The sequence below is a fragment of the Telmatherina bonti genome (genome assembly GCF_933228915.1).
Source record: "Telmatherina bonti genome assembly, chromosome: 16".
NCBI classification, from domain to species: domain Eukaryota; kingdom Metazoa; phylum Chordata; class Actinopteri; order Atheriniformes; family Telmatherinidae; genus Telmatherina; species Telmatherina bonti.
This window is the reverse complement of record NC_136614.1, coordinates 38,770,652-38,781,333: the sequence shown is the minus strand read 5'-3', so window position 1 is coordinate 38,781,333 and position 10,682 is coordinate 38,770,652. Positions and strand designations below refer to the sequence as shown.

General features: G+C 44.5%; 1 protein-coding gene across 1 annotated transcript in view; it reads left to right on the top strand.

The window, feature by feature from the left end:
• The first annotated feature begins 1,182 nt into the window (after positions 1–1,182).
• The window catches only part of ube2j1 (ubiquitin-conjugating enzyme E2, J1), a 32,125-nt gene continuing 22,625 nt past the window's right edge, over positions 1,183–10,682 (top strand). Inside the window, exon 1 of the mRNA XM_079255655.1 lies at positions 1,183–1,501. Coding sequence (XP_079111781.1) covers positions 1,471–1,501 — 31 coding nt within the window. The 5' untranslated portion in view covers positions 1,183–1,470. The remainder of the gene's footprint in view (positions 1,502–10,682) is intronic.

The following is a 10,682-nucleotide window of genomic DNA, read 5'->3' as shown; positions in this document are numbered from 1 at the left end:
GCACAAACCCCTCCACCACGATAAGGTGACGGCTCAGGGAGGGGCATAAACACCTCATAGGAGTAAAATTTATCATTTGCATTTTGTAGATTATTCACTGTGTTAACATTATTTATAAACCAGTTATGTAGAAAAGTATTTTGTTGGTGTGTAATATATACGCGTTGTTCCAAAGAAAACAGTTCTGTGAGGAAACTACGTTGACTGCAGCAAGACTCAAAAGCGGAGACCCATCCAATATATGGTGGCAACACTGGTTCACTCTCCAGCGCTCAATGATATCATTTATATATATATATATATATGTATGTATATATATATATATATATATATATATATATATATATATATAAATATATATATATATATATAAGTCTATGTGTATATGTTGTCTGTGGTTAGGGGTTAGGGTTCAGGGTTAGAAATGGCCACCAAGCAAAATGTTGAGGGTTCAGGGTTGGACATCCAGTCCCGCCTCATTCTCCAGTCTGCAGCCAAGACTCTCTTCCTGGCGTTTGCCACGTGGTGTTGGAAAGAATCGCCTTGAAATCTTACATAATTTAGGCTTAATTCCACTTTAAATGCTATGAGGGTGGATGTAAGTAAATATTTGGCCCGAAAACTGTATGATCTTTTTCTCTTATATGAACTTCAGCCATATAAAGTAAAATATTTGTTTTATTGAGTAATATATGAGCTATTATTAGTTTTTGGCAGAGGGTGGAGGAGGGTACGGGATGTATGTAATAACAGCAACATGCAAGAATTTGGTTTCCTCTCTTCGCTTATCTTGTTGTCAGTTAAAGCACAAACGTGTTGCAAAAACATACTTTCTCTGTTCAGATGGGCCTGATGTCAGCTGTCACATCGGTTTGTGGTGAGAGGAACAGGTTGGAGACAATCTGATCACACGCTTAACAGGCTGTGCGCGCTCCCGCGGCCGTTGGGCCAGTTTCTGGCAGACAGTCACTTTACGGCGCAACACCTGTTCACAACAAACTTTCAGATCATAACAGCGGTCTGGAGCCAACAGACCAAGGGTCTTTTCCTTTTTCTGCTTTTATTGGCGCAAACGCTTTAACATTGTTAGTGTTTTCAGCGTCATGAAAGACCAACCTGTAGTTTGTCACTTCCTGTTTACTTTCCTGGTGTGACGTCATGCCGACGCGGTTTAGCAGCCTGGGAAACTGAACGGCGGAAAACTCCAGAAACAGCTGTTCTGTGTTCGTGCGAGGACCGAATCAGAACATCTCCTGACAGAACTACGTGTCTGACACCAGGGGAAAGAACAGAACTTTGAGTTTTAGGTGTTTTACTTGGATTTTTGCACCGAAGTGAGCTAGCCGTGTTGCTAATTAAACTAGCGCTAAGAGGCTAATCTCTGCTAGCTGCAGAGTGAACAACAAACCCGTCCAAACTTCATCTACCAGACCAAAACTTCTTCTACCAGACCACCCAGCGTTTGCCAGAATGGAAAACAAATACAACCTAAAGAGCCCAGGTAAACTGACTTTCTGTGCTTTTTAGCCATTAGCTAAACAGTTCTGTTAGCCAGTTTCTGATCTGGCTAACAGATCAGAAACTAAACTGTTCTCTCATAGGTAGCTGATGACAAGTGTTTCCTCCTCAGTCAGCTGTCTGTCTGCACCTGACCACTCCTCAGTCAGCTGTCTGTCTGCACCTGACCTGTCTGTCTGCACCTGACCACTCCTCAGTCAGCTGTCTGTCTGCACCTGACCTGTCTGTCTGCACCTGACCACTCCTCAGTCAGCTGTCTGTCTGCACCTGACCTGTCTGTCTGCACCTGACCACTCCTCAGTCAGCTGTCTGTCTGCACCTGACCTGTCTGTCTGCACCTGACCACTCCTCAGTCAGCTGTCCAGTTTAGTATAAAACATAGCAGACAGAAGGGGTGGTATGTGCAGGTAATAGTGCAGTAGGTGTGTAATTTCCAGTTAACTTGCACCACTAATCAGTTTCAGACACAACCAAACTTGCATTTTGAATGAGTAAAAACTCCAGACTTTTGACTTATAGAGGTATAAACTTAAAGTTTTTCAGTAAGCAGAGTGATTTCAGTAACAAGAAGAGCATAAGGTGTAATTCTGTTTACTGGCACTGTCTCTTGCTGGGAATTTCATTAGTGATTTTGTAAAGGGAGATGGGAATGTGACCTCTAAAGGTGGCCTTGTAGAGTGATAACAGTCAGTGAAACTGACTGTAAGGTGCTGTTTTTCTTCCTTGTAAGGAATCTGGCTTCCTTCATGGTCTAATCATGCTTAAATCCAGTCCATTCTGAGACTGGTGGCTCAAGTATTTTCTAGTTTTAGGATGAACAGTTAGTATTATCACTTCATAAATGTTTTAGATGTTGCTTCAGTCTCAGTTACTTGGAGCATTTCTTCCTGACACAAAGAGCATGCAGCTTTACCTCCAGACATCCCAGCTCCTCTCATGCTCACCAAACAAAACCAGGATCCGAGTCTAACCAGGCAACCCTGTTAAATCCTTGTTTTTGTGTTTGAGGAAGGATGGTTAATCAACAGACACTTGGTGTAGTAACCAGGTTTGGTGTCTTGTGTCATATGGAGCCCTTCAGAGAGAAAGCGGCTGAAAGTTCATGTGGAGTTAGTTAGCTTTGTATATGGGAATTAATGTTCACTTTTTATATTTGTGGTAAAATTTCAACATGTCGATGTATTTTCGTTGTTTGTCATGTGTATGTAATATATTAAGAGTTTACTCAGTGGAAACGTATGATGGACCCATCGGCAGTAAACCTCCTCTTTATGCACCTGCTGCATGATCATGGCTTTGGGTTCAGAACTGAAACCTTTAGCAACATCCTGACAGACTGATTTATGCCACGTGTCACTCTCCAGTTTGCTTCGTGTTTGCTTTCCTCATGCACTGTTCTAGTTTCAAGGACAGATGAAAACACACACACAGTGTGCAGCTGTGCAGCCACTCAAACAGCAGGGGTTGTGGTGAAAACAGTGGTCTGGTCCAGACCATGGTCCGAACCACTAGTGGTCCCTGCCACTGGGTGTTAACTAGTGGTCCAAGCGGTGGTCTTCTGTGATCACCACAGAGCTGAATAGATTCATGCAAAAGTTTCTTCTGCCCCGACTATCACAAATGATGACTCAACTTTTTTAGAAAAGAATGTTTAATATTTGTTTTTAAATGGTTCAAACCCATTTGCATTCATTAATATCTGCTCACTCATGTTTTCTGGAACTAACGGGCTTTAATTTAGGCTGATTGTTTATTATTTTATTTTATTTTGCTTTAGTCATCACAGTTTGCTTTCCTGTTGTTGGATGGTTAAACGGACTGTTCTTTCTGTTCTCACGGACCACTGGTCTAGTGGCCCCCTCATGGCAAGGACCACTCAGTGGTCTTGGGCAGGGACGTTTTATCTGTACAGCACTTTTCATGACACTCAAAATAAAATACGATAAAATACAATAAAATACTAAAGGAAGGAAGTGGAGCAGCTGCACCGTGGTGAGGGAGCGGCTTACTTTCAGGTGCCTAAATAGCCTGGATATTATGGTACACAGAGATAGTGGCTCACATGCTGACAAAATATGTGCCTAAGTATGGTTTAGAAATATTTCAGGTTCTTACCAGGCAATAATACGGCTTCATATTGAGGTGCTGCAGTGCAGCGATTATAGTCTTTTAAAGGGAGGCAACACTTCAAACTTTTCCAGACATTTAAAGGACAAACACGCAGACTTGTTCCGTGACTCGAGTCAGGACCGGCAGTGGATTATGTAGTTTATCTGTTTACTACACTGTTATGTAGAAGAAAATAACACACACTAACCAGCATATACAGAGACAAAACATTCATTCATTGTCCTAGCTGCTTAATCCAATTCAGGGTCGTGGGGGAGCTGGAGCATGTCCCAGCAGTCTTTGGGCGAAATGCCCAATCAACTTAACATGCATGTCTTTGGATGGTGGGAGGAAGCTGGAGTACCTGGAGAGAACCCACGCATGCACGGGGAGAACATGCAAACTCCACACAGAAAGGCCACTGACCAAACCTTGCCCTAGCCAAGGATCAAACCAGCGACCTTCTTCCTGAGATAAAACATGTCCATAATAAATGCATTTTAAAAAGATATATTACATTCTTAAAATACTAAAGTTTAAATTGAAATAAACAGAAATGAACTGATTGATGTTATAGTGAAGTCGCCACAAAAACGTGGTTTTATACAGGGACATCCCCCGGCTGCCCATTTAATCTTTCATATAGATTATAAACCATGAAGGCAAAGCATCACGTATAGGAAATTAAACATATTACCCTACAATATTATAATTTATTTAGACATATGAGATGTCAAAAGTTATTTCTTTAGTTATGTCCATATAATGTTTAAAAACACAAACCTATTGAAGATTGAGAATGAGTAAAATAAAGTTTCGGTATTTAAATAAAATAACATTGTTAATTAAAATACTGAACCTTCTTGACTGACTTCTTGACTGAAGAAGCTGAAAAAGGAAAAGTAGTGATGCAAGCAGCCAGTCGAGGAGGAGTTTTGCTGCTACAATAATTTAAAAAACATGCTTTTATTTTGAAAGACATTACCTTGTTTGACTGGTTATCTTTCATTCATTTTCCAAACCACTTATTCCGATTTAGGGTCGTGGGGACGCTGGATTCTGTCCCAGCAATCATTGGGGGAGAGGCAGGGTACCCCCCTGGACTGGCCACCAGTCCATCACAGGGCCACACAGAGAGACAACCAACCAATCACAGTCACTGCTAGAGACAATTTGGAGTAAACAATTAGTCTAATATTAAATGAAATGAAAAATACTTTATTAATCCCCAAAGGGAAATTCAATATTGCAGTATATAATTACCGTATTTTCACGACCATAAGGCTCACTGTACTAAAAGGCGCAGTCTCAGTTATGTGTGCCCTTTCTGTATTTAACACATACATAAGGCGCACCTGACCATAGGGCGCGGGTTTTATATACCGGTACAATCCACGCCCACACTCCCCCCTTTAACATTCTCAATGCACACAAGCATACAAGTGTGCCTTTTAAAAAATAGAGTGGGAGCAAAACCGAGTTTGGTTGTGCTTTATTTAAGTATTGATTACAAAGTACTAACATTTTTTAATCATCCATCATTCATCAATAGGCGCGGGCATGGTAAAACACATGGATAAAACAAGCATACAAGTGTGCGTATTTAAACATAGACCGGGACCAAAACTGAGTTTGGTACTCACATTTTTTTACCAGTAATCATCATCAGTCAAACCCATCAAAGTCCTCATCCTCTGTTTCTGAATTGAACAGCTGCGCTAAATCTCCAGCAAACATGCGAGCTTCACTTTCTTCACTGTAAGAGTCACTTTCCGTGCCGTGCGGCTCCTCTGAAATGATGCCGGCTTTTGCGAAATTGCAGACAACAGCGCCAGCAGACACGTTAGCCCAAGCGTCTGTCCTCCAACTCGGGCCAGCTCGCCTTATGTCCACGGAAACTCAGCTGCGTCTTCTTTACCTGTCGGAGCTCGTTTTCCATCTTCCTCCACTTGCGAACCATCGATTCATTAATCTTAAATTCTCCCTCGGCTGCTCGATTTCCATGTTGCTTGGCGTAGTTGATGGCCTTCAGTTTAAACTGTGCTTCATAAGCGTGTCTTTTTTCCATTTTCAGAGTTGTTAGAAAAAGGTGTTCTGCACAACGCACATACCTGTTCTTTTATATGCGATCAACGCCCTCGCTTCACCCTTTAACGTTCTCACGGTGTTCTCTACTACATCCGATTACAACGACAACAACAACACGCACACAAAGGGCGCACTGCACTATAGGGCGCGCCGCACATTTTGAAGAAAATCTAAGACTTTTATGTGCGCCTTATGGTCGTGAAAATACGGTAACTAGAGGAGGTCTTGTTCCGGAGGCTGATGGCTGCTGGCAGGAATGATCTTCTGTATCTTTCAGTCTTACATCGGACCTGAAGAAGCCTCTCACTGAACACACTTTGTTGTTTCATCACTGTGTTGTGGAGAGGGTGTGAAGAATCCTCCATCATCTTCATCAGCTTGTGCAGCATTCTTCTTTGGACAATCAGCTCCAGCGGCTCCAGAGTTACTCCAAGCACAGAAGCAGCTTTCTGGATCAGTTTGTTGATTCTCTTCAAGTCTCTGGTTCTGATGCTACTACCCCAGCAGATGCTGCAAAGCTGACTGCACTCTCCACAACAGACTTCTAGAAGATATGCAACATCTTGGTGCAGACGTTAAACCATCTCAGCTTCCTTAAGAAGTACAGTCTGCTCTGACCTTTCTTGTAGATGTAGTCAGTGTTGCATTTCCAGTCCAGTTTGTTGTCCAGCTGAACTCCAAGATACTTGTATTCCTCCACCACCTCCACCTCCTCTCCCAGGATGGAAACAGTGCTTTGTTTATTCTTCTTCCTCCTGAAGTCAACAATCATCTCTTTTGTTTTGCTGCTATTTAATATGAGATGATTGTCGCCGCACCATTTAACAAACTGACTGACCAGTTCTCTGTACTCTGCTTCTTGTCCATCCCTGATACACCCCACAACTGCAGAGTCATCAGAGTATTTCTGCAGATGACAGGACTCAGAGTTGTACTGGAAGTCTGAGGTGTACAGAGTGAAGAGGAATGGCCAGAGTACAGTTCCTTGTGGTGCACCAGTGCTGCTGACCTCCATCTCAGACACACAACCTTTCAGTCTCACAAACTGGGGTCTGTTTGTGAGGTAGTCATAGATCCAGGTGGTTGTGGAGGTATCCACCTGGAATTTATGGAGCTTCTTACATAACAAAGCAGGCTGAATGGTATTAAAAGCACTGAGAAATGAAAGAACATGACCCTCAGAGTGCTGCCTGAATGGTCCAGATGAGAGTGTGCTCTCTGGAGCAGGTATATGATGGCATCTTCAACCCCAAGTCCATTACGATATGCAAACTGGAATGGGTCCTGAAAGGTGTTTACTTGCTTGTTGAGGTGAGCCAGTAAGAGTCTCTCCAGGACTTTCATGATGTGAGATGTCAGGGCAACTGGTCTGTAGTCACTTGGTTCAGCTGGTTGTGTTTTTTAGGCACTGGAACAAGGCAGGAGGTTTTCCACAGCACTGGGACTCTATTTTGTCTCAGACTGGTGTTGAAAAGGTGCTGGAGAATCGGACATAGTTGTTCTGAGCAGGTCTTGAGAACTCTGGGACTGACACCATCTGGACCTGCAGCCTTGTTCTGGTTCAGTTTCTCAAGTTGCTTCATAACCTGATTGCAGGAGACAAACAAGGTGGAGGTCTCAGGATGTCCTGATGTGGAGGGAGATGAAGCTGTGTTCTGGTCCATGACTGAGCTGCAGGGTGACAGATTGGAGGCGTGACAGGAAAGCAGTGGGCTTATGGAGGGTGTGTGGTCTGTTGGGCTGGAGGTAGGGGGTGAACTGAACCTGGTGAAGAATATGTTCAGCTCATTAGCTCTGTCCAGACCTCCATCAGGCTGGTCCCCCTTTAACTTGAAGCCGGTGATCTTCTTCTATAAACCGCTACCAGAATAACACAGGTATACTCTCTGGGTAAATAATATGGACGGAAGCTCACAGCTAACAGTTCCATGTCCCTTGTCCATATCTTCTCCTTGACTGTAACATGTCCAGGATGACACCAACGCTGGTTAACCAGCACTGCAATTCCACCACCCTTTAGCTTTCCGCTGTGTTGTCTACTGCGGTCTGCACGGACCGTTTCAAAGCCCGGTACAGACACATTACAGTCAGGGATGTGTTCATGCAGCCATGTCTCGGTGAAGCACATAATACTGCACTCTGTATTCTTTCTGACACCTTGTTAGCATCTCGAGCTCGTCCGTTTTCTTAGCTAACGATCTCACGTTAGCCATCACAACAGTTGGAAGAAATGTTTTAAATCTCCATCGTTTTCTCCTCTGCCTCACTCCCGCTCTACATCCTCTTCTCTTTTTTTTCAACTCCATCGGGATTCAATGTGTTGTTTCGCTGATAATCCTGATTTGGGAGTAAATTAGTTGATCCCGATTGTAAACAAGTCTTTCGTTGCCATGGAGACTCATCATAACAAGTCTTGAAAGAGCCAAAAATATGCCGAACAATCTCCCTTCCAGCACACCCTCCAAACCGACGTGAAATCCTCAGGAAAAAAACACTTAATTCAAGATAATATCTATATGAGAGGAGTTTGTACTTTAAAAAAAAATAGAAATAAAATCATCATAGCAAGTTAGAGCTACTACAATTTGCTACCATCAGACGGCGCAATCTATAATGGAGTGGAACAAATTAGTATTGTATTGTTATGGGAACAAAATATTTCTCATGTTCTAAATCAGGAGTGCCCAAGTCCGGTCCTGGAGACATCCTGCTATTTTTAGGTGCAGCCCTTCTCCAACACACCTGAATCAAATGAGTGTCTCGTTAGCAGCCTCTGCCGAGCTGAACGACATGCAGAAGAGGAGTTCAGCTATTTGACTTAGCTGTGTTGGACAGGGGTTGCATCTAAAGGTTGCAGGATGGTAGATCTCGAGGGCCAGATTTGGGCACCCCTGTTCTCAATCAAAACCAAAGCTGGATTTGAACATAAATAATGTGGCAATAAAGCAAGTGGAGGAAGTTAAACTTTTGGGAGTATTCATTGACAAGACATTATAATGGGATAAACACATACAGGGATTAGTAACAAATATATGAAATACCTTATCAGTAATTAGGAGATGTGTGGAATATTTGACAAAACAATGGTCCAGTACCTTTTTAGGTAATATAAGAAAATTGCAATTGTTCCAAAATAACAACAGCAGCAAATCTTGTTTCCGACACCTGATCTAGATAATTTGGATGATCTAGATTATATAATTCATGTAGATTATCTAGATGTGCTTTAACTGCTTTTACTGGGAATAGTTCATTAATGTGACTAACTGCCATTACTGTGATTGCTGTGGTTTCTTCAGTGTCTGTCCTAGGACAGAGTCAGATGCAGCACATGCAGCTTCAGCATCTTTCCAGCTCGATCCCACCCCCACAGTAGACCCACCTGGTCATCATTTCCAAGCCATCTGTGCTAGACTGGACATTCTCTCTGCTCTCACAGCTAGCTGAAGCTGGAAAGTATTTGACCTTTCTGTGTGTGAAGAACCTGTTCTGTTGTGACTCATGATCTGATCTGAAAGACTGGTGTCGGATATAAAAATGAACATTTTCTCTTCTGTCAATGCGAACGGGGTGAAAAATCCCACAAAAAAGGAGCATTTCAGTAAGACAGAGACTTCCAGGAATACCACCTGTGAACACAGTTCAGCCTGAAATCCACACATGCAGGTTAAAGCAGCACTGCTGTTCCACCACCCTTTCCGCTGTGTTGTTTACTGCGGTCTGCACGGACCATTTTAAAGCCCGGTACAGACACATTGCAGTCAGGGATGTGTTCATGCAGCCATGTCTCGGTGAAGCAGCATCTCAAGCTCATCCGTTTTGTTAGCTAGCGATCTCACATTACCCATGACGACGGTTGGGAAAAATGGTTTAAATCTCCATCGCTTTCTCCGCTCTCTGACTCCCGCTCTGCATCCTCTTCTCTTTTTTTTCAACTCCATCGGGATTTGATGTGTTGTTTCGCTGATAATCCTGATTTGGGAGAGGTTAATCAGTTGATCCCGATTGTAAACAAGTCTTTTGTTCCCATGGAGACTCATCGTAACAAGTCTCGAAAGAGCAAAAATATGCTAAAAAAAATCTTCCCTCCGTGTATGGAAGAATGGGTGATTATAGAGAGAGCGGGGATGTGTGTGTGATGGGGTGTGTGAGTATAAAGGGAGTGTGGGAATGGGGTCTTAGTAGGGGGTGCATGTTGAGGTGTATATAGTGGGAGCTTGTGTGGGGGGAGGTGTTATGAGATGTGTATGTGTGTATAGGGGAGTATGTGAGTGGGGGCACGGGGGTAGGAGAGTGTGAGTCTGAGTGTGTGTAAGAGAATGGGTGGGTAGGGTGTGCTTAAGGAGGAAGTGTGGATGCGTGTGTGTGTGTGTTGGTGTGTGTGTGCGCATGTGTGTGTGTGTGTGTGTGTGTGTGTGTGTGTGTATGTGTGGGTGCGTGTGTGTGTGTGTGTGTGAGTGGGTACATGTGCGTGCATGGGGGGGTCTTGGTGCTCGGGGAGCGCTGCTGGTGCACTGGGGTGCGGCCTGGCTGCCACTCGGTGGCGGTCTGGGGACCCTCCGTCGGTGTGGGCTGGGCCCTCTGCCTGCGGGGGTGGGGGGGTTGCTTCCGGGCTCTTGGGGCCGGGGGGCCCGCGCTCTGTCTGCCCTGGGTGGCCGGTGCCCGGCGGGGCCGGTCCTCGCTGGTCCGGGCCTGCTGGGGCCTGTTCCCCCTGACTGCGGGGGACTCTGGCTGGGACCCCCCCCCTGCCGCCTCCTGGGTCGGTGCATGGCTGGCTCCAGGGTGGGGCGGTTGGGGGCTGCGCCTGGGGATGGCTGCCGATGGCCCGGGTCTCGGGGGTCCTCCTGGCGTGCCTCTAGCCTTTGTGTGGGAGGGGTCACACTGGCATGATCTTCTCTGAACACGTTCCACTCTGCATGTTCTGCATGTGACACAGTCACCGAGTCGTCACGCAGTTTTATTCACTA